This window comes from Podarcis melisellensis (genome assembly GCF_964234715.1).
Source record: "Podarcis melisellensis genome assembly, chromosome: 10".
Lineage (NCBI taxonomy): Eukaryota > Metazoa > Chordata > Lepidosauria > Squamata > Lacertidae > Podarcis > Podarcis melisellensis.
In genome coordinates, this window is record NC_138542.1 from 17,807,122 (window position 1) to 17,832,507 (window position 25,386).

The 25,386-nt window shown below is 41.6% G+C and overlaps 1 protein-coding gene across 4 annotated transcripts in view; it reads left to right on the top strand.

The window, feature by feature from the left end:
• GRM8 (glutamate metabotropic receptor 8) overlaps positions 1-25,386 on the top strand; it is a 540,291-nt gene that overhangs the window by 276,814 nt on the left and 238,091 nt on the right. For all 4 annotated transcript variants that reach the window (XM_081928839.1, XM_081928841.1, XM_081928842.1 and 1 more), the window contains exons 4-6: positions 8,506-8,641; positions 11,249-11,403; positions 13,899-14,036. In XM_081928839.1, the coding sequence (XP_081784965.1) occupies positions 8,506-8,641; positions 11,249-11,403; positions 13,899-14,036 (429 nt within the window). The remainder of the gene's footprint in view (positions 1-8,505; positions 8,642-11,248; positions 11,404-13,898; positions 14,037-25,386) is intronic.

Consider the following 25,386-nt stretch of genomic DNA (forward strand, 5'->3'; position numbering starts at 1 on the left):
TAATATTCCTCTCTTATGATTTCACTTTCCTATTGCCAGTCAGGCATAATAGATGTGTTTGTGGATTATGTTTGCAAACTCTGTTTAAATACGGTGCTTAAAGTTTCCCTGTCATGTTATTTCCAGTGTTGATTGGCTCCTATAAATCAATATACAGCTCCTTGCTTCCAATGCGCAGGGTGGGTAGTGTACAGATAAAGAGATAAACCAATTGCTGCGTTTGTCAGGTAATAGCTTGCGGAATTTATTATGAATGCCGTGGCAAAGCTGAAGTGCATTTTGATTTGTTTCTATTAGTGTCAAAGACATTCTTCAACACAGAGATGTGAAGATGCCCAGTGTAGTCATGATTGAATGAACTATTGTAATGATGGAAGTGGCATTTCTCTGGTGCCATTAAACTCTAGGAAAACAACCATTCAGATACTGCAGTGTGGTTCCCCCCTCCCTCTTTCTTCATTCCTAGATAGCCATTCTTTCTGGATGGCAGAATGCAGTATATAATAGATAAGCATTTGTAACTTTTCAGGGTCTATTACATGCAAGGGGAATGGTTTTCTTAAAAGCCACTGCATGACTAGCAAGAGCTGAAAATTCTATTAGTGAAATTTATGAGGTAACATATTGTCCTTCCTTTGTCACTTTTCCTTAAGAATCAGTTTTCCTTCCTGTGCATGGATGATTTTAGGAGGTGACTGAAAGCTTAATGTTTTTTTCATATATATATATATATAGAGAGAGAGAGAGAGAGGGGGGGGGAGAGAGAGACTCCGAGAGCTCTGAATACTCAGGTAACAAAAAATAACAGTATATTTGTTCACTGTTTCCCAAAGAACCCAAAGCATACTTTGTCAGCTTTGAAGCCCCATTAATTCAAAAATAGCTGGCCTCTTTATCTGATTGACTGTGTGTCAGAAAAGTGAGGTTGTTATTAACGTATTATTTAAATACATTCATGTCAATCTGTCTTTTAAAATGTATGACACCATGAAAGCCCACACGTCAAAGTTCCTGAAGGCTTTGGAAGAGTCAACAGCAAAAAGAAGTACAGCAGAATCCCAATGGGTCCGTAAGTCAGGGCCAGACAAAAACAACCAAAGCTAACTTGGAGAGACTTTGGTGATAATCTAACATTATATTAGTAGGTGGAAAGTTTAAAAATGACACAAGAAATCACACGAAGACCAGTGACAAAATGGGGGGTTGTCTTGCCATCGCCTGCTGGTGGAAAACATGCATCTCCTGCATAAGTTCCCAGAGAGAACCATTGGCATTTCCTATACAGTGGTACCTCAGGTTAAGTACTTAATTCATTCCGGAGGTCCGTACTTAACATGAAACTTTTCTTAACCTGAAGCACCACTTTAGCTAATGGGGCCTCCTGCTGCTGCCATGCTGCCAGAGCCCGATTTCTGTTCTCATCCTGAAGCAAAGTTCTTAACCTGAAGCACTATTTCTGGGTTAGCGGAGTCTGTAACCTGAAGCGTATGTAACCTGAAGTGTATGTAACCTGAGGTACCACTGTATCATGTATACCAGGCATGTCCATCAGGTAGATTGTGACCTACTGGTAGATCACTGGGCATTTGTGGTAGATCACTGGTAGATCACTGGCTCCCGCCAAAGAAGCTCAACAAGCTTGGCTCCCCTAGAAAAAGCTCAACCATTTTGCGCTGCACCCCCCAAAAAAATGAAGCTTTCCTCCTCCAACAACTTTCCTCAACAACTTTGACTTGAACCCCCCATAGGGGGTAGATCACTGCCAGTCTTTAATACCGTGAGTAGATGGCAGTCTCTTGAGAGTTGGCCACACCTGATGCATATCATGGGGAAACCAGCCAGATGGGCAGGGTACAAATAAATTATTATTATTATTATTATTATTATTATTATTATTATTATTATTATTACAGTGGTACCTTGATTCTCGAACTTAATCTGTTTTGGGAGTCCATTCAACTCCCGAAAATGTTCGAAAACCAAGGCGCGGCTTCCAATTGGCTTCCTGCACTCAAGCGGAAGCTGCGGCAGATGTTCGGCTTCCAAAAAACGATCGCAAACTGGAACACTTACTTCCAGGTTTGCAGCATTCAGGAGCTGATTTGTTTTACAACTAAGCCGTTCAGGAACCAAGGTACCACTGTATAAGGGCTGGGAAGAAGGCAGTGCTAGCCAAAAAACTAACTAAGTCAATGGTCTGACTTGATGTAAGCAGTGCTTCCCCCTCCTAAAAAAAATGTTTAGGGGTACTCTCATTTTCCTACTCAGATTGAAATACTGCCCCTCAATGACTTAGACTTAGATTCACAAAATGCTTAGGGGTATGCGTACCCCCAGAAAAACAGCACTGGATGTAAGGCAAATTTTATTGTCACATTGGGTCAGCTTTAGGCTTGCTGATCCAGCCAAGGATTTAGAGGTTGCCAGACATATGTGGAAATGAAACAATATTGCATGCATAGGGATTTCAGAGAAGTTTGATTCAGTTCACACTGAAAGGTGAACATACCAAAATCACATCTTCTGAAACAATACAAGAACCAACACACACAAGTCCCTCAAAATTCATACTTATCTGAATTTCATGATGCTGCTTTCCAACCAAGTAATGTGTACAAAAATGCATACTTACCCTGAGACTTATGGCCACTTGGCTGAGATTTCTAAAATGCTTAGTCTTTTCATTGGGTCAGCTTCATTGTGTAATAGTGTAAAACAACACACTGTGTAAACAGCATTTGGTGTAAGTAGCACATTATCGTGCAAGATACTCAACATGTTTTGGAGCTAATTTCCTCATGTGGGGCAGTGGCATCACTTTCAGAAGGTATTCTTTCCACAACAAAAAATAACTTTGGCTTATTCTGACTGACCAAATTTGTATCTACATGCCCATTGCTAGCCCTAGGCAGCAAGGATTTCCCTCCATCTTCATAATCTAGGCACGGTGTAGGTTCTTATTAACTCTTAATGGTTGTTCCCTACAAATTTAGCATGTATTCAAAGGCAATGCATTATTAGCTGCATGTTACTTTAAATTTCTTCATGCCCCAGAATTTCTGCAGTGCTGATTGAAGCTTGTTGTTGTTGTTTAGTCGTTTAGTCATGTCCGACTCTTTGTGACCTCATGGACCAGAGCACGTCAGGCACTCCTGTCTTCCACTGCCTCCCGCAGTTTGGTCAAACTCATGCTGGTAGCTTCGAGAACACTGTCCAACCATCTCATCCTTTGTCGTCTCCTTCTCCTTGTGCCCTCCATCTTTCCCAACATCAGGGTCTTTTCCAGGGAGTCTTCTCTTCTCATGAGGTGGCCAAAGTATTGGAGTCTCAGCTTCAGGATCTGTCCTTCTAGTGAGCACTCAGGGCTGATTTCCTTCAGAATGGAGAGGTTTGATCTTCTTGCAGTCCATGGGACTCTCAAAAGTCTCCTCCAGCACCATAATTCAAAAGCATCAATTCTTTGCCGATCAGCCTTCTTTATGGTCTAGCTCTCACTTCCATACATCACTACTGGGAAAACCATGGCTTTAACTATACGGACCTTGAAGCTTAACTTTTATTTAATAGATTGCTGTTTGCCCCTGAACTGATTTAACTGTGGTGCAAATTGTGTTGCCTTGCAATATATTGAAATTATATTTCTCTTGCCTTTGCATGAAAAAGAAGTAAGCAGTAGGGGTGGAAAGCCACATGGATTAGTAAGGAAAGAAAGGTGTGCATCAGCCAGGAGAGCTTTGGGTCATGTTCATAAATGTTGTTTTACTAGCTCATGCATTCTAGCTATCACAGTTCCTCTGTACTGTCAAATTCTACTTGATTCTTTTAGAAACGTAGCTGCTGTAAAAAATTCACATTCCATCCTAACCAATATTTAGCACTGTTGGAATATATCAATCATGAAACAGCAACAATACTCAGTTCAAAGGCCTTCCTAGTCCAGCATCTTGTTCCAATAAAGACCAGCTATATGCTTCCAGCAAGCTCAGAGCCATAGCCTGAATACCAAACCCTTCTGTGTTGTCTGCCTCCCAGCAAACTAGCATTCAGAGGTATCCTACCCTTGAACTTGAAAGGTCCATTTAGCTATTGTGCCTGACAAGTAGACACTGATAGATGCATATCCGTTCATTTGACTATCATCACGTCTTTGGGGAGCAAAGGCTGAGTTATTTATGTGTGGAGAGATACGGTACTTCATTTTCTCTGTCCCGTATTTGTTGCTACATATTGCTTCCTCTTACTGTATATGGAAGCTATGTCAAGATATCTTTTTTTTTTTTAGCATGCTTTTTATTAGTTTTCATAATAAAAGAAAAATACAAGAACATAATACACAAAATTGAATACTCATTTTCACAGGTTTGAATGTGACTTCCTTCAACCTTTCCACAAATCATCCGTACTAATCTTTTTATAAAATTTCGCATTTGTTATTTTGTAATGTCGTTGATCAATCTGATTCTTCCGTTTCTCTTTAGACAATACCCTTTACTCTTTACAGAGCTCCTTTAAAACCCACCAATGTTATTTGTCCCTCACTTAGGTTTTCCAGGTAATTCGTAAAGCTTTCCCAGTCCTTAATAAACCTCTGATCCTTTAAGTATCTGATTTTCCCTGTCATTTTGTCCATCTCCACATATTCTAACAGTTTCGCTCTCCATTCCTCAATTGTTGGTAAACCCTCTGATTTCCAGCTTTGGGCTAATAAGACTCTTGCCGCCGTTGTTGCGTACTGGAACAGCTTATGGTCTTTCCTTTTTATCTCCCTTCCTAGCAATCCCAGCAAGAAAGCCTCGGGTTTTTTAACAAAGGTGTATCTTAAAATTTTCTTCATTTCGTTATAAACACTCTCCCAAAACCCTTTAACCTTTTGGCATTCCCACCACATGTGGTAAAAAGACCCCTCCCATTTCTTACACTTCCAGCACTTATTACAAGAACCATACATTTTAGCTAGTTTTACGGGAGTTAGATACCAACGATAGAACATTTTCATTAGGTTCTCCTTCAATGTCACACAAGCCGTAAACTTAATGTGTTGTTTCCATAGCTTTTCCCATTCTTCGAAATATATGTTATGGCCGAGGTCTCTAGCCCAGTGTGTCATTGCCGGCTTAACTTCTTCGTCTATTAAATTCCAATCTAGTAACATACTGTACATTTTGGATAGGTTTTTATAATTATTATTGAGTATCTCAGTCTGAAATCTGGAGGCTTTATCTATATATCCTTTGTCTTTAATGTCTTTCCTAAACATTTCATTTGTCTGAAAGTAATGCAACCAATCGTAGACTTGATCTTTAACCTGCTCGTACGGCTTCATTTTCCACTTTCCTTCTTCTTTCGTTAGCAGTTGTTCATAGGTAGCCCAGTTAGCCCTCATGTTTGTCTTTTTGACACTCATAACTTCTAGTGGCGACAGCCAGTGCGGTGTTTTGGGCTCTAGCATTTCTCTATACCTCTCCCATACCTCGATCAGTGGGCCCTTGAAGATGTGATTTCCGAAGTCTTTATGTACTTTCCTACGCCCGTGCCAAAGATAGGCATGCCACCCGAACCGGTTGTTGTGTCCCTCTAGATCTAGCGTTTCCCTATCTTCCAGTTTTATCCATGTTTTTACCCAGCATAGGCATGACGCCTCGTAGTACAATTTCAAGTCTGGCAGGGCAAAGCCACCTCTTTCCTTCACATCTGTTAGCAATTTATATTTTATTCTCGGTTTTTTGCCCTGCCAGACGAATTTTGAGATCACCCTCTGCCACTCCTTAAATATCTTCCTGCCTTTGATCACGGGGATATTCTGGAATAAAAACAGTACTCTTGGGAGCACAGACATCTTAATTGTGGCTATTCTGCCCCAAAATGACAGTTTAAGCCTACTCCATGTTTCAATATCTTTCTTGACTCCCTTCCATACTGTTTCGTAGTTGTTTTTAAATAGATCTATGTTTTTTGGCGTTACCCATATTCCTAGGTATTTCACCTTTCTAGTCACCTCTATTTCTGTTTCTCTTTGTAGTTCTCCGACTTTGTCCATATTCATATTCTTAACTATCATTTTTGTTTTCCTTTTGTTTAATTTGAAGCCGGCCACCTTTCCAAATTGGTCAAATTCTGCAAGTACCTCTTTTAATGAGTCAGTTGGATCTTCCATTGTTACGACCAAATCATCTGCAAATGCCTTGATTTTATATTCGTTCTGCCCAACTGTTACACCTTTTATTCCTTTGTTTTCTCTTATTGAATTTAGTAGAACTTCTAGCACCATTATAAATAGCAGTGGGGACAGTGGACATCCCTGTCTTGTTCCCTTTGTTATGTCAAGATATCTTGCTGAGATGAGGCATTCTATCTGTCAACAGTTTTCTGACTGCAGTTGCACCATCACTTTCTATCAGGGCCAGATTTAGGTTTGATGAGGCCCTAAGCTACTGAACGTAATGGGGCCCTTCATATGTCCAGCTGTCCTTTGTCAACAACAATTTGTTGCTGCTTTTTGTGTAGAATATATGCTATATGGTAATTTATGGACCTAATAGGTATCTAAAGCCATTTGCACATAACAAATAACGTATTTTATCAAACTAATTGATATAGAAATGAGCAAACCAGTGATATTTTAGGGAGCAGTCCATCAGGCGTGGCCCATTACTTACATCATAGGAGCTACACAACACAAAACACCATTGCTATATGTAGGTTTGATTTTATTTGTTTTTTAACTTATATTTTGGAAATGTACATCCAGTTTTTTTCTTTACATTTTTTTTGGGGGGGGGGAGAGAATGGGGCCCTAAGCTATAGCTTGCTTAGCTTATAAATAAATCCGGCACTGCTTTCTATAGAGGGTTTTATTAAATAAATAAATAAATAAATAAATAAATGCCAATGTTACTGTCAGTCCCTTTCTGAAGAACCCTAGTATGAAATGTTCATTTTGCACTGCCACTGTACACTTACTAGCTGTTGAACAAGGATGAAGTTCTGGCAACCCTGAATCTCCCTTGTGCTTGGGTATGAATCTAGTGCCCCCCCCCCCAGCATGAAATATAGTGTCCTCACCATTTCAAATGTATTAAAAGTTTCTTCAGAGCATGTTGGGTTATATGGACAAAGACTGCGGGTATCTGACAAAGTACACGTCAGCTTAAAACGCCATTAATAATTATGCTATAGTTACTATATTTATTTTTTATTACCACTGCTACAGCTTAGCTATGCATTGCATTTCGGCTCAAAGGCCCCAATACTCAACTTTTTAAAACAAAACATAAAAATAGATCACAATAAAATCCCACAGATCAATCAGCAATCAAAAGACTGCAAGACAGCACAATCACAGCATTGGAGGGCAGGGAAAATCATTCCTAAACTAGAGGATTAAATGGTGCTCTCATAAATCCTGCATCCTGCCCATTTCAGGGCTGGAAAAAAGAAAGAAAGAAGACAAACTTTCCACAACCTCACAAGGCATAGTCTTGAAGTACCACCTTTTTCAATAAGTTAAATGGCATTCCATTAACCCTAAGTATTACATTTGATAGAGGGCATACAGCTTTCCTAATAGGCACAACCAGATTTTGTAAGGAAAATCTGTGTATGCGTATAATATACCTCTGCTCATTGGGCTTTTGCTGGTTCACCTGTGAGTAACATGGGAGTTTTATTGATGACCCAACACTGCTTTAATTAGATGTTTAAATAACGAAGGCAACTTAATTAAACTGCTGTGGTTAGCAACTGGAATAGATACGACTGTGGTTCCCGGGAGAAGAATACACTTTCACTGTACTCACCACAATATTTCCAGTGAACTGCATTTTTATCGCCATGCTTAGTTACAGTGTTCAAGGGAGAGGCTGAACTTGCTAAACAAATGGCATTTTTTAGCATTGATGGGAGTCTGTGACAAAAGGGTAGGGGGAGGGAGAATGGATTTGGAGCATTTACCACCACCTACAGTTTTGTTATGGGACGCAGGTGGCGCTGTGGGTTAGACCACAGAGCCTAGGACTTGCTGATCAGAAGGTCAGCAGTTCGAATCCCTGCAATGGGGTGAGCTCCCATTGTTCGGTCCCTGCTCCTGCCCACCTAGCAGTTCGAAAGCACATCAGAGTGCAAGTAGACAAATAGGTAAGGAAGGTAAACGGCATTTCCGTCCACTGCTCTGGTTCACCAGAAGCGGCTTAGTCATGCTGGCCACATGACCCGGAAGCTGTACGCCGGCTCCCTTGGCCAATAAAGCGAGATGAGTGCTGCAACCCCAGAGTCAGCCACGACTGGACCTAATGGTCAGGGGTCCCTTTACCTTTACAGTTTTGTTGGACGGCAGTGGGCGTATTGGAACTGAAAGATTGCACTTCCAAAGTGAGTTTGGCTTGGCAGTTTCCTATGAAACCACTATGCTGTTTCTGTTGTGCACTGAATATGGTGATTATATGCTAACAATATTATCAAGCTTGTCACCAATCACCTTGCTTTTTTTTTATTTCCCTCCCTGCCTAGGTGGTGTCTGCATTGCTCAGTCTCTAAAAATCCCCCGTGAGCCTAGACCGGGAGAATTTGACAAGATCATCAAGCGCTTGATGGAGACTCCGAATGCTCGTGCGGTGATCATGTTTGCAAATGAGGATGATATCAGGTGCTTACTTCTTTCTCTATTTCTGTCTTGCACAGGATGGGCAACTTGCTGCTGAAAGTCATATTTTTAGTCACACATGCTGCTTGCCTTAAATGGCTTTAGGCTTGACATCAAGACAGATATGCTTGCAATCTTCAGATCTGTGGGGAGAGGGATGTTGCAATTTTATGGCGCATAGTGGACCCCTGCGTTACTAACAACTTCGGGTTGACAAGAATGACAAATTGGTAGTTCCTAACATATAGAATTAGTCGAAATATATAAATAAAATTGTCCAGTAGCACCTTAGAGACCAACTAAGTTTGTTCTGGGTATAAGCTTTCGTGTGCATGCACACTTCTTCAGATATAGAATTAGATGAGCTTTCCTTTGAAAGGGTGTGTGTGTTTTGGAGGGTAGCAAAATCAGAAAAAACATGGATCAGTTTTCTGAGCCAGTTTAATAACTTGGAAAAAAATGGACCCATGATCTTGCTATTTCCTAAAATCAACCCCACCAATCTCCAGCCATCCAAATACTTTGCACTCACTTGGCTTGCATTCAAGCAGGGGTGAAAGCGATGTGAACAGCAGCAGAGCTTGAGGAGGAGGAAGACATGTTGTGCCTCTTTCCTCCCTTTCTCTTTGTCTCAGTGATGTGCTGGATAATGGTCAAAAAGCCCATGGGAGCATGGAAGAGCTCTTGTGGAAACCAACTATCACATCAGGGTGACAGGAACCTTCATTCTCCCCACCCCAGGCTGAAAGAAAATTCAAGAGATGGCATGGGTTTTATTGATTTAAATATCATGAAATGGGGGGCCTGCTGGTCAAATGGACCAAATTGATCCAATCCAACAAATTGCATTTCAATGGGATGGCAGGTGATAGCTTTGTTAGACTCTTATAGGGAAATCACTCTCTTCCACACATACCAGATCCATGGCATGTGCTACAGCCTTAAAATATGGTTCCTCAGCTAACAATCCAGAAAGAAAGGCACTTTCATTGTCAGATAAGCCTTCATCTGGTCCCCACATGCCTAGTTCTTCATTGTACACCCAAATGTGCATGCCATCTTTCACAGGTTGCCCCAAGCTCTTCAGGCATAATGCACCAACAGATGGTTGAAGGGTGCCTCAACCCAATAAAAAAGGTAAAGGACCCTTGGACAGTTAAGTCCAGTTAAAGGCGACTATGGGGTGTGGCACTCATCTCGCTTTCAGGCTGAGAGCCTGTGTTTGTCCACAGACAGCTTTCCAGGTCATGTGGCCAGTATGACTAAACAACTTCTTGTGCAATGGAACACTGTCATGGAAACCAGAGCGCACGGAAACACCATTTACTTTCCCGCCACAGTGGTACCTATTTATCTACTCGCACCAGCATGCTTCCAAACTGCTAGGTTGGCAGGAGCTGAGATAGAGCAATGGGAGCTCACTTTGTTGTGGTGATTCGAACCGCCAACCTTCTGATCGGCAAGCCCAAGAGGCTCAGTGGTTTAGACCACAGCACCACCCCAACCCAATATTGCCAAAGTCAACCTAGAAATTTTTTTCTCCTCCTGCTTCCTCACCTGTCGAAACTCAATGCCAAATTGGCAAGCAAAGTCACGCCTCTCTGCAAATGCCAATTAAATATTCCCAACAGGTTGGAGTAAGTTAAAAAGGGAGAGATTTTAAAGTGGCCACCCAAAATTTCTCACTCAACCCTGTGAAACTAGCAGCTAGCCTATATCTCAACCTGCATAAAGGGAGAGGGGCACTTCAAATCTGGAGAGAGTAAGGCAGCATAGGCAAACTCAGCCCTCCAGATGTTTTGGGACTACAACTCCCATCATCCCTCGCTAACAGGGCCAGTGGTCAGGGATAATGGGAACTCCCAAAACATCTGGAGGACCGCGTTTGCCTATGCCTAGAGTAAGGTCTGGAGGAGGCACCTCCTTAATTACTCACTCTCAAACATCATTCTATAGGCCAATTGTGGGCATGTGACCAACTCCCTCCCCTCCTCCTTACTGGAGCAGCAGTGATCTCATGGCTCTTTCTCTCAGAAGGGGTGGAAGAAAACACATCCCCACCAAATTGCAGGAGCAACATTGTCTCCCCTACCTAGTGCTTCTACTTCTGCTCCTAGCACTGTTGCTCCACCATTTCTTGACAATTGAGTAAAGCAAAGGATGAACATATTTTGGGGGTAAGGATTGCAGGGATTGCTTTGGGGTGACAGCAAGTGTTCGCAGGAGTAAACAGGGTGGAAGCCATGAATTCTACTGTGGCTCAGATTTTTATCCAAGCCAGAGAAGCATTTGGAGATTTTGAAAACTCAACTCTCATTTAAAGTAGGCTTATATGAGCCTTAAGAGTTTTGTCTCTGATCTGAGCTTGGCACCTCAAGTAACCTGGGGTGGTGAGAAAGAAAAAGAAAAGAATATCGAAGAAGCATGAAAGCAAGGTTAAAGGCAAATTTTACCATGTACAGGATTAAATTTTCAGGGGGAATACTTGGTTCTATCAGAAAGAATGCTTGATGAACAGGAGAAAAGCAACCAGTTTTGCAATTGCCTTATGTGTAACAATTTTCAGTGTCAATTTTAAAAGAATGACTTCTTCTGTTTACTTACTTGCAGGAGAATATTAGAAGCAGCAAAGAAAACCAATCAAACTGGACATTTTCTTTGGATCGGCTCAGACAGTTGGGGGTCTAAGATTGCACCTGTCTACCAGCAAGAGGAGATTGCAGAAGGTGCAGTCACCATATTGCCCAAAAGAGCTTCCATTGATGGTAAGACAATCCCATCAACTCTGGTCTATGGAGTCCCTAAAAGACAATTTAGAGATCTCCTAGAGCTCAGTGCAGCAGGGAGTTAAAACTCCTTTATGGTATACTGAAGGAGACTTTTACTTACTTGTGCACTGTTTTTCCTTCAGCGGCATTATCCCTTGGTTCCCTTATGTATAATTACTGAGCCAAATAGTTTTTCAGACCAGTAGTGTGGATCAGTCAATGTAGATTTCATTGCACTTCCAATGCAACCTCTGCAAAATACAAAGAAATTTCATTCTACAACTAGCTGTATTTGTAAATTTTGTTTCCCATAGGCTGTATGTGATATATGCCCAGTTCCCCACCACCATTCACATCGCCTTCTTGCAATGTCAGCCGTAACTCTTTTTGTGCTCTTTCACCACCCTCCAGGCCAATTTCCTTGTGTTATCTGATGAGCCTGTTGCTTACGCCTGGGAAGCAGACTATATCATCCTATTTACTTGCAGATTCTAAAACGGTGCTATAATGGGCAGAAGTCCTGTAACTGATCTAAAAGCAAGAGTTGCAAAGAACATGTCTTTTAATACCTTTAGAGTAGACAAGGACATTTTCCGTAGGGTAGCCACATGGGCTGAAGCTCTTCAAATGGATTTCATATGGGACAGAGGGTCATGGATGAATGATAATCCAGCTTCTACCTAGGGTTTTAATAGGTCATAAGATTTTATGGTAACTATATTCGTAATGTATTTTTGTTGGTGTTGGGGACAGATCAAAGTTCTGTCACAGAATAAATGCTTTAGTTGTAAAAGATCCCATGTTTAATCTCGGGCACGTCTAGTTAAGAAAAAGGATTGTGTTGCATGTGATGGAAAGGGTCTCTGGTGAGACCTTGCAGTGCCCCTGTTAGTCAGTTTACATCAGGAGTGGCTAATATGTTGCTCTCTAGATGTTGGTGAACTGCAGTTCCCATCACTCCAGCCAGTTTATTGGCTCCAGTCTATTACTGCTTCCAGCATCTGTATCCCCTCACCTGATTACAATGATGGGGAGAAATGTTCTCCAAACCCCCATTGACCTGCCATAGGCTGAGCAGAAGTCCCCTATAGAACTGGCCTTGGAGGTAGATATGAAGCTACTATACTCCCATTTCCCCAACTCCCAAAGTCAGTCCAGCAGGACAACATGGTGGAGGGTATGAAAAGCCAATGAGAGATCAAGCAGAATCAAGAAGGTTGCACTCCCCCCAGTTCTTCTTCCAACAGAGATCATCCATCAGGTTGACCAAGATTGCCTCAATGCAAAAACCAAGCCTGGAGCTAGATTTAAATAGATCTAGGTAACATGTCTTCTCCAAGAATGCATGGAAGTCAACAACCACACCCTCTTAAGGACCTTGTCCAAAAAGGGGGGCATTTGTTAATTTGGTCAGTAACCCTTCCTGAAAGGCATTAAGGTGGAACAACTTATGAATGTTCCCCAGATCAGGGATGCTGGTTTTTAAAAAAATTATTCTTAATCATAATAACAATGATGATAATGGTAAATATTAAAAATTTATTATTTATAATACTTATGCTCATGTGCTACATGAATATGCACCAAGGAAGCTAAATGCAACTTAGGTTTCTCTGATCTTCACCAATGTACACTTTGGGTTAGAATCCTGAGCATACTTACTTAAGGAGTAAGACTCATTTTACTCAGTGGGAATTACTTCTGAAAAAACATGTACAGTGGTACCTTGGTTCTCAAACTTAATCTGTTCCGGAGGTCCGTTCCAAAACCAAAGCGTTCCAAAACCAAGGCTTGCTTTCCCATAGAAAGTAATGCAAAAAGGATTAATCCATTCCAGACTTTTAAAAGCAACCCCTAAAACATCAATTTAACATCAATTTTACTATCTAACAAGACCATTGATACATAAAAGGAAAGCAAGAATCAATGTACTGTACTATAAAATAAACAAGACAGTATTGTAGATGATAAAAAATCAATTTCTGCAGTCACACAATCAATTAGTAGCTGAACTGGGTTCCACACAGTCACAAAAACAAATTAACTGAAAAAGCCACAAAAACAAAAACGCAAAATAAATAGTAAAAGTGCCAAACTTAATCCGTTCTAGAAGTCCATTTGACTTCCAAAATTTTCGAAAACCAAGATGTAGCTTCTGATTGGTGCAGGTGCCCTGGAAACAATACCTGACAACCGCATTGGACATTCTGCTTTCTGAAAAATGTTCCAAACCCAGAACACTTACTTCTGGGTTTTCAGTGTTTGAGAACTAAAGTGTTTGAGTACCAAGGCATTTGAGAACCAAGGTACCACTGTATAGGATTTTCTTTGCCTGACATACAATAGTTTTTTTAAAAGGGATTTAGGTATTTATTAAAATATTTTATGTGATATACATATGTGTGTATTCAATTCAAAGCAAGCATTTCACTTTGCATAGTAAAATGTAATTTTAATGCCTGTTTTTGTATGTGTTTGTTTTTTCATCATAGGTTTCGATAGATATTTTAGAAGCCGAACTCTAGCAAATAACAGAAGGAATGTGTGGTTTGCAGAATTCTGGGAAGAAAACTTTGGATGCAAGTTGGGTTCTCATGGAAAGAGGAACAGCAATATAAAGAAATGCACAGGTAAATTTATGAATAGTCCTTGCTGCCTCTCTTGAGAGGACTTTGTTAAGAAATTGAAATTTGCTGAGCAGTTGAATAGTTCCCCAGGTCAGAACACACCTATTCTTAACCTGAATCATGCAATCTCACTCATATATTGGCAAGTTTTTTTAAAAGATCCATTGACTGCTAATTAGATTTATAGAAGCAATTTGTGACTGATTTCATCATGTAACCCTATCTTGGAGTTCATTTCCAGTAGAGCTCAATCTCAAACTGTTGCCTGTAGTTGGTTATATATTTTTCCTAATTAGTTATATAGGGTAAATGGATTGAATGTGATTGTGGTCAACCAAAATATGTGAGTGAAATATTTTACTAACATTTCAGTCAAATCTTTTTCCTGTGATGATTAAGTACAACTTATGGCCAAAGGTATATTGCCACTTTTCTTTTTGGGCATTTCCTTTTGGGAAATTCTGCAGTGAAATATCTGTCAATATAAATAAAATTTAGTGTTTAGGATTTAATATATATAGATAAGGAATGTATTGATATGCAGGATTCATATGTGAGATTGAATTGCTTTAACTGGAAGTTTAATCAATCAAGTTTTTCTTTGATGATTAATGGGTTTCCAAGTTTAATTATTGATAGTGTTGAAGTTACTTTGTTTTGTTGCTGTGATATGGAGTGAAATAGAAAATATCGAAGATGCTTTGACCTTCTAGAACTAAGTGATAAATGGTAATATGCATATTTATATTGTCAATTTATTGATTAATAGCTTAAGAAGTATGTGGCTAATCGATAAAAACTTAATCACTTGCCAATCTTAGTGAACTGTAATGTGTTGGAGTACATTTTCAGTAGATAAAATACTGGAGAACTATACATACTTTCAGTGGAAGATGTAAAGTGAGAGACTAGCAGAAGAGCTAGCTAGAATGCATGTTTTCATTTAGAATTATGTACGTTCGAGGACTAAGCTAAATATTGGTTTGCTTCTAGCTAATCAGTTGTATGCATATCAGTCACACTTCATTGTCTCAAGCATAATATATGACTTCCTTTTGTGAAAAATTTGAACCAGATTGTGTAGGTGGTACAGAAGGTTCAACTCCATTAAGATCAAGTCTGAGTTACTCACCTAACGCCGACCCGAATGACTTACTTTACGCTTTGGTTTAAATTTTTGAGCACAGAGATGCTCTCATTGAAACATCACCCAAAATGTTAATTAAAATTATTCCTTCATGCATATCCTTTTACTGAGAGGGAAGCAGCTTTATCTTTCTGTATGGTTAGCATTTTGTTTTAACTATTCTGCAAACCTAATCAGCCTTTAAATGCCTATAATGACTAACTGCAGCGTTAAAAATAGAGATGGAGACGAGATTCCATGAGCCATCTACAGCAAGTTCAGATTTGCCTAATTTGTGCAGGTCTTGAACAAGCCATAATATTTGTTTCATTGAGAGACATTTATGGTGCCTTATAATAGATATAAAATCTATATTTGATGGATAGGAACTGCTTAGTTCAATTATCTGTTTTGGGTTCCCCTCTTAGGGATTTTTTTTTTTTGAGGTTTAAGAATTAAAGCAAACTATCTATGCACTGATCAGTCACCTGCAAATGGTTCCTAACATTCGAATAAGCTTCGATGAGTGTTTGTATCATAAAACATGGTTTTTAAAAATGGTTTTCTTACTTTGAATCCAATCATATTAGCATATCAATATATACCCACACTTTTGAACCTTTATAGCAGGGTCATAAATCTGATAGAAATGAAATAAAGGATTTCCCCTGGATCAAAAGCCCTTGACCTCATGCAAGGGCACCAATTGGATATATCATTTATTTCACATATTGGTCTAAGTTGGTAAACCATCGTCCTGGTCAAATTTGATTGTGTGGTTTCAGCCACTTTAGATTACAGCTAAAAGCTTTCTGGTTGGTATTCAGCTTCTCCTCTGAATATTGATAGGCATGTAGAAATGGCCCTGTATTCCAGAGATGTCTCCTTCCTCTCTCTGTCTACATTTCATAAGCCGTCTTCAGTGGCACTCAGATAAAATTCACTCAGGCAGCCTGAATCCTCAGGAAAACTAGTCACCCTAATTGAAATTCTCACTCTCTTGATTCTTTACTGTGGATACAACATTATGAAAGTTAGTCTATAGGCTGTTTTGAGAGCTTAACCTATGTATCTGTGCTGGTCCCGGGGGCTAACCGAGAGGCGAGGTCCGGGTCCAGTCCGAGGTCGATGGAGCAATGTGAAGGCAGTCTGTAGAAGTCTGTAGAAGGCAGTCTGCAGGGCAGGGCGTCGGGTGAGGTCAGAAGCTCCAACAGGGCTGCAGGTCAGGGATCAGGCTGGAACCAATGATGTTGCTCCCACAACTTGGGACTGGGGCTGGCTGGCTTTTATCTCCCCCGAGGCATAGGGCGGACCCGATCCTCAGTGCTCCTGATACCATACCACACAGCAGTGCACGTAGGAACAGGTGAAAGCACCACTTAGCTGCTGCTGCTGCATATGATAAGTGGCAATGAATGCTGGGGGACTATATCCTTCCTGTTGCTGGGAGAACTCGAGACGTCTTTTAAGGAGCATATTTCTTACAAGAAAGATTTTTCAGCATGACTCCATGGTATGGATGTATGAAGCACATAGAGTGCAAGGTATGGTAGGTACCTATATAAAAAAAAGAAAAAAGGTAAAGGGCCTCTGGACGGTTAAGTCCAGTCAAAGGCGACTATGGGTTTGCGGTGTTCATAATATTAATAATAATAATAATAATAATTTATTATTTATACCCCGCCCATCTGGCTGGGCTTCCCCAGCCACTCTGGGAGGCCTCCAACAAAATATTAAAATACAGCAATGCATCAAACATTAAAAGCTTCCCTAAACAGGGCTGCCTTCAGATGTCTTCTAAAAGTCTGGTAGTTGTTCTCTTTGAAATCTCGCTTTCAGGATGAGGGAGCCGGCCACAGACAGCTTTCCGGGACATGTGGCCAGCACGAGTAAACCTCTTCTGGCACATAATGGAAACAAGAGTGTACGGAAACACTGTTTCCCTTCCCGCCACAGCAGTGCCTATTTATCTACTTGCACTGGTATGCTTTTGAACTGCTAGCAGGAGCTGGGACAGAGCAACAGGAGCTCACCCCGTCGTGGGGATTTGAACTGCAGACCTTCCAGTTGGCAAGCCCAAGAGGCTCAGTGGTTTAGACCACAGCACCACCCTATATACCTGTACACAACACTTATGAGATCCATCTTGTGTGGCTAGATTATGTGGATGAATCCCACACTTTCTGAGATATGTACAAATTTGCTCCGCATCGAACGTCATTCTCTACATGCAAAGCGGCAAACTGGACTGGGGGCTGTAAACGATTTCTAATTACCAGCAGTAACTGAATGGAGATCTTCTTTGTGTTTTTTCTGTTTAGCTATCTCAGCTTTTGCTATATTGGACACTGAAGGGTTTCAGAGCAGTAATGGATTGAATTAATCTTCCCTGCCTTATTCTTATCTTGGCATCATCTCAGAATATTTATAACTTGTGTTTGATAAACTCAGCTAAAGCAAGGAGGTCCACACTGCTGGATGTAATATTAAATCAACCCACTGTCATCAAAGCATTTTCTTAAGTAATATATGGGGGGTCTAGAACACTTAACTCTGCCTTTTAGACCACAGATCATATCTCAGGAGGCGATAGTAGAAAAAGAGCCATATGCATTTACTGTGTGATAGTTTAGATCATCATTTTTCCCCAAGGCACCCAGATCTTGACTGGTTTGCAAGTTGTAGACACTTAAGTCCAAGGGGTGGTGGGCAGGCATTAGAGGGAGAAACTGGTGTGTCCATCGGCAACAGAAGTTACAAGGCAGGCAGCAGATATGTATTGCGTGTCGAGGTCCCCAGGGCCACCCCAATAACTCACACATCACACCAAAATTTTTGTTTAAGGTTTTTGGCATAATTTTGGCCACAACTTTACTAAAATACAAACATGTGAGTGGTTGCTTAGGCATTGGTTGCGACTATCTGCCCCCACCGTGGGGGACAGTCTAACATTCCACACGCCTGCGAAAGTCAGAAAAGGGGAATGCACTTGGGGCTAGCTATGGAGCAGGGAACCTGCCCTCAGCCCACCCCACATGCAGCAGGAGCTCTTGCAGTGGCCCGAGCCTCCTTGACAGGGTGGACAAGCAATAGTTAGCCCCCGATTCCTTTAACGGAATCCCTGGCAGCAGCAGCATTAGAGGGGCAGGCACAGCCAATCCATGCCCCTCAACCAATCAAACCATAAACCAATGCCTAACTGCAACCTTACAAGTTGTGACAATTTGCTACGCAGTAGGCAAAAACCAAATGGCCCCAGCCAATCAGCCAGATGGACAAAATTCCTACCGGGCCCCTACACCAAGAGCAGACGACCCCATAACAGGCATAGCAAGGTCAAGCGAACAACCCTAATTCTAGGGAGGGGGGACGGGCAATCCGATGCACGGGCGAAAAGAGGAAGCCCTAGCCTTGTGCAATAAGTTTTAGCATTTCTGGCTGTCAATCAACAAATGGCAACATTAACTTCTTCCCAACGACAAGGGAAGCCCAATCGCATCAGTGGCCAACGGTCAATTAGCCCGCCCCACAACTTTGGAGTGTCCTTGCGGTCCCCACCACAACACGTGCTCTCCGTGAAGGAGAACACGCTTTAGCAGAGGCATAGCACCCAAATCACAAGTAATAGGCCCCATTCAGGTCTTACGTTAAAACTCTAGCACTCTTATCATTACAAAATGACTTACGTGATGTATGGTCTCTTCTGCATTTAATTTCACAGCGGAATAGTTGCTTAAATGATGATGGCATGGCAGACAAAGAAAGTAAAGACATCCCCCATACCTTTGTGATGATTTTGCTGTCTATTGATGGTGCATTTTGCTGCTGGAGCTTTTGCTGCTGCTTGTTTTATAGGATATAATGTGGATTTTATTATAATACATTGTTCTTTTTTATTTTACGCCATGCTTTATGTTTTTAAATTTGGTAAGTTGCTTGGAGACTCCTTGTGTGCCAACAGAGCTATTAATACAGCTGCTGCTGCTGCTGCTGCTGCTGCTGCTGCTGCTGCTGCTGCTGCTGCTGCTAATATAATGCAGAGGGGACATCATGGGGTTGTGCCAAAGGAAGTAGTCATGGTACTGAATTTTTGGAAGGTGGTGATATACAGTATAAATGTAACTAGATCATCCTATTTTGAATAGCCACTCATTCCTGTCCCCCAACCCAACTTATCCAATGGTGCAGGAGCACATGAGTAACCACCCTAAAGATGGCTTGGGTTTTTAAACTTTATTTTTATTTGCATAAGTTGCCAATTGGTCTATAAAAGACCCTCAAAGTTGGAAACTGTAAGCCTTAGCAGGGCTAATCACCTGTTGGTTCACACTCTGCTTCCTGTTCTACCTACCACTTTGGAGGCAAAGTCACATGCAAGTCACCGATGCTTGCAAAGCTTTTCTGAATAATAATAATGATAATAATTTATTAATTTATTATTTATACCCTGTCCACCTGACTGGGTTGCCCCAGCCACCCTGGGCAACTTCCAACATATAATAAAACATTAGCATTAAAAAGATTCCCTAGACAAGGCTGCTTTCAGATGTCTTCTAAAGGTTATATCATCTCCTTGACATCTGATGGGAGGGCGTTCCACAGAGTTGGTGCCACTACCGAGAGTTGGTGCCACTACTGACAGTAAGAGCTGTTCGACAGTGGAATTTGCTGCCAAGGAGTGTGGTGGAGTCTCCTTCTTTGGAGGTCTTTAAGCAGAGGCTAGACAACCATATGTCAGGAGTGCTCTGATGGTGTTTCCTGCTTGGCAGGGGGTTGGACTCGATGGCCCTTGTGGTCTCTTCCAACTCTATGATTCTATGAGAAGGCCCTCTGTTTTCCCATCTTGGTGAGAAAACCCACAATTCTGTTCGGTTCCTATGAAGTAGACATTCAAGCTAAGACAAAACACAACTTCCATGTCGCCCTTCTTCTTCTTCTTTTAGTTGCTTCTTCTAATAAGGAAAATGCAATGAGAAGAAAGCAAAACATATCAATTAACTATGTTGTATTTGTTCTATTTGTATTCACCGCAGGGAATCTGAGCCTCTGATTCTGTCAGCTAACCCCATCCCTTTTAGATTTGTAGCTTTCCCCCACCACCATGTGATGAGTCATGCCCCAGCCCATGGGTGTTAGGAAGGCAGTTTATCTTCCCATCTTAACAGTAATGCACTTACTCTGACAGAAGATGCAGCCTGAATCCTATCAACCCCAGATCTATACGCTCACTTACAAAAGCAGAAGACACTTACTTTTCAAGTTGTTTGGAGCACTGTGAGTAAAGTCTAATTATACTGAGGTGGGAAACCTGTGTCTGTGCATACTGTTCCAGGTTCAGATGTCTGACTGCTGCTCCAGGCCGAAAGCCATAAGGATCAGGGGCCAAGTCTTCCTGGCAAGCACATTTTCTATGCTTAGGGTCTTTGTGGGTGGTTGCGAAGGCTGGGGACAGTGGTCTGTCAAGCACAGTATGAAAATACAACACCTCAAGCGCAGGTGTCAAGGAGCTGTCAAGTGAGCCAGATCAACCACAGGGCAGGCATACATGCAGGAGGCCTGGAAGGCAGTTAGCTCTTTATTAACAGAAAATAACAACACTGCAAAGTCCTCTGCTCAGAATCCGTCTGAGACATTGCTGAAACTGACCAGTAGCTCTGTCCTTTTCCCATTAGCCTTCATTCTGGATCCCTCCCAAGCAGATGAAGTCTGCGTCCAGGGGATGAGCTCCTCCTCTGGGCCTGTCTGGTCTGTTGCTCAGCAATGTGCAGAACTGTCTTCAAGTGGGGTGTCAGAGGGGGTGGCGAGCCATCAGTACTGGGACTGTGCTCCTGCTGGGTAGCAGGGCTCCTTTCTGTCTGAGTCTGCACTCACACTGTGACTCTCAGCCTCTAATCCTGTCCTGGAAGACCCTCCTTCTCCTGACTCCTCTTGATCACTCAAACGCCTTGTTTCTAGTGATTCCCAACTCATCACTTCCACAAACTACTCTTCGGTGTCCCAGCACCAGGATCTGGGACCTAAGTCATCATCTTCTGTGCCCTCCCTGGGCAGTTCTTGGGCAGGAGGCACCTACCATCCTATCTCATTCAGCCAGTCCCTGGCAACAAGTTTGCCACAGGTTTGGGATATAAACAATGGGTACTTTACTATGGGACGCGGGTGGCGCTGTTGATTAAACCACTGTGCCGCTTGGGCTTGCCAATCGAAAGGTTGGTGGTTTGAATCCCCATGACGGGGTGAGCTTCCATTGTTCGGTCCCAGCTCCTGCCAACCTAGCAGTTTGAAAGCACACCAGTGCAAGTAGATAAATAGATACCACTCCAGCAGGAAGGTAAACAGCGTTTCTGTGTGCTGCTCTGGTTTTGCCAGAAGCGGCTTAGTCATGCTGGCCACATGACTCAGAAAAACTGTCTGCGGAAGCGGACAAATGCTGGCTCCCTCGGCCAATAAAGCGAGATGAGTGCCGCAACCCCAGAGTCATTCACAACTTAATTGTCAGGGGTCCCTTTACCTTTGCCTTACTATAGCTCAGTTCCAAATCATATGCATTAGGCCCTATTCAACCAACCTTCCTAACCATTTGGAAAAGTTAAAATGGGTCTGTCACTTTCCACCTCTGGGACAGGCACCTATGCTAAGATGGTAGTCATCCAAAAGTTTTGGGGTGACGCTTCCCCCTCTATTGCCACTGGACCTCTTGGCATTGCCATCTTGCCTTGAAGCCAACCAACAGTAAGGGCATTGGGATATGATACATGAACAGGCACCAAAATCATGTAAGCCAATTGAGATCTTTTCCTCCCTAAAAAAAGAGCTACCTTTACTTTGATAATTTACAGAGGAAGCTCTTAATTAGTGGCCTAAATTAGATTCCATTGGAGGGAATTCACACATCATTAACTCAGACATCACACCATATTATACTTACGCTTCCTTAACCATAGTTTTTGAGCTATCTGTATGGAGCCAGTATATCATCAGAATGCAATATATAACCTATTCCTATATACAAGAACTTAATAAAACAAACTTAGTTCCAGTGACATCACTGATTAGTTATGAATAAAACTAATTAATTAACTCTTGTCAAATGTTCTGAAAAACCCATGATGTATATAGCCAGATTTGTCACTGTTGTCTGTATGGATGATATGCCCTAGAAAAAGGCAGATTTGTCTCTTCAGTTCCGCTTCATTATTATGAAGAAAGCTAGTTTTACTCGCATCACATTTAAGTTACAGATTCGATTATGCAATAAATATGAGAGATATATCCCAGCAGCTTCCACTTTATAGTCTCCACTTTATAAATTTGTATATGATTTGCAAGATGTCAGTGTGTCCCCCAAATAAGCTGATTTAAGGGCAAGAAAATGACAAAAAAATAACAACAGGGAATGATGATTTGAGTTTCATTGCAGATCATTTTCTCTGACCTTAATAAAACATGGCTGTCCTTAATAATATTTACATTTTGCTAGGGATGTGTCTGCTGATTTAATTACGCTATAGATTTATTTTAAAAATTGACAAAAAGAAATGCTGCAGATATCTCAGTGCACCTGATTACATGCTGGCTGAGTTCCCAAGAGACAGTAGGGAGGATTCTGAGTTTGTAAAGCCTTAAGTTTAGGTCCCAATATCCTTACAACTTAAGATATTCCCCCCTTTTTTGCCCTGTGGAATGGATAAGAATCAGGCATTCTCTAAGCAATAGGAAACTGACCCATGTCCAAGCACAGCCAAGGGACAAACAAAGCAGCATTGAAAATAATTGTAGTGGGATTCATTGAGAGAAAAGTGGAAGTTATCCAGGGCCCATACAGGAAGTGTTGGTTAAACTCTGTCATATCTTATATACCAGCCTTCCCCAACATGGTGCCCTCCCCAGTGCCTTGGACTATAACTATCATCCCTTTCAAGCATGGCCAAAGGTAAGGCATGATGGAAGTCCCAAACACCTGGAGGGTACCAAGTTGAGGGGGCTGTTATTTACTATATATTAATGCCAAACAACAATGTCAATACTGTGGCGATCACACAGGGTCCCTGGTCATTTCACTGTCTATTGATCCCTGTGCCACCACTTTATTTCTCACTGCCAGCACTCAGGCCCTACCTGATACAATACTGAATCCAGTCAGGTTTAAATTGGAACATAAACTTCTGTTTATTTATTGCAGTTTAACAAACGTGTGGTTTCATAAACGGTATTGGTCAATTACAATCATAGGGTGCCTATCCAGACCTATAAATTCTGCTACCTGCTCTCACTCACTAAATCACCTCTCAGATATTTACTTGTCTTCCTAGCTCCGAGCTGTTCCTGACTCAACTTATTTCACTACACTAACACAACCTACCCACAAACTCTACCCCAATTCACTCCCACTCCAACCAACCACCCAACTCCCAATGAACTCCCCTTTCGCCCCTCCCAGAGCTGGTTTTATAGTCTCTCTGACTCCACCCCCTGGGTTCTGATTGGGTAACATATTTAACTATTTCACCTCCAGCACTCTCTCATATGTTAACATCACAAATACCAGGAAAGATCCTAGAACAGATAATTAAACAGTGGGTCTGTAGGCACTTAGAAAAGAATACTGTGATTACTAAGACCCAGCATGGGCTTCTCAAAAATAAATCATGCCTAATGAATCTTGTCTCTTTTTTCGATAGAGTTACAAGCATGGTAGATCAGGGAAATGCTGTGGATGTAGTGTATCTTGTTTTCAGTAAGGATTTTGACCAAAGTCCCTCATGATTTTCTTGCGGAGAAGTTGGTAAAATATGGGCTGGATGAGGGAACTGTTATCTGGGTTGGTAGCTGATTGATCAACCCAACCCAAAGAGTGCTCAGTAATGGTTCCTCACCATCCTGGAAAAAAGTGACAAGTGGGGTGCTGCAAGGTTCTGTCTTGGACCCATTGTTGTTTAATGTTTTTTTATATATATAAATGACTCAGATAAAGGAATTGAGGGGATGCTCATCACATTTTCAGGTGACACCAAACTGAGAGGGGTACCTAATGCTGTAGAAGACAGAATCTAGATTCAAGAGATAATTAACAGATTGAAGAACTGGGTCAAAATTAACAAAATTAATTTCAATAGGGACAAATATAAGGTTCTGTACTTAGGCAGGAAGAAACACCTGCACAAATATAAGATAGGGGACACCTGGATTGCCAGTTGTTGTTGTTTAGTCGTTTAGTCGTGTCCGACTCTTCGTCACCCCACGGACCACAGCATGCCAGGCACTCCTGTCTTCCACTGCCTCCCGCAGTTTGGTCAAACTCATGCTGGTAGCTTAGAGAACACTGTCCAACCATCTCGTCCTCTGTTATCCCCTTCTACTTCTTCTCTTTCCCAACACCAGGGTCTTTTCCAGGGAGTCTTCTCTTCTCATGAGCTGGCCAAAGTATTGGAGTCTCAGCTTCACGATCTGTCCTTCCAGTGAGCACTCAGAGCTGATTTCCTTAAGAATGGATAGGTCTGATCTTCTTGCAGTCCATGGGACTCTCAAGAGTCTCCTCCAGCACCATAATTCAAAAGCATCATTTCTTCGGTGATTAGTCTTCTTTATGATCCCGCTCTCATTGCCAGTAATACATGTGAAAAAGATCTAGGGGTCTTAGTAGACTGCAAGCTTAACATGAGTCAACTGAGAGGTGCAGCAGCAGCAGCAAAAAACCTATCCTGTTCTTGACTGCATCAACAGAAGAAAACTAGATGCATGCTGGTATCCAGATTCTGTGCAGTTTGAAGTTCTTGTTTGGTAGACCAGTCAGTCATGTGAATTCTCACCTTCAATCTGAAGTAGTTCAGCTGAGACAAAGGTGTTAGCGTCACAGTGAGAACTGGGGCTCTGGTGAGAACAACTATGCTTAGGATAAAGAATCACCATCTGAATGGTTATATATGTCTAAGTATACCTGGTACAAACAATACAGTGGTACCTCGGGTTACATATGCTTCAGGTTACATACGCTTCAGGTTACAGACTCTGCCAACCCAAAAATAGTTGGGAGCTGCCCAGAGTGGCTGAGGAAATCCAGCCAGATGGGTGGGCTTTAAATAATAAAATATGATGATAATGTTGATGTTGAGGATGGTAATGATGTGTAAATCCAAGCTTCAGTCCTTGCACTGTATATGACATAATATACGCAGTACAATGGTTACATACGTTTCAGGTTACATATGCTTCAGGTTACAGACTCCG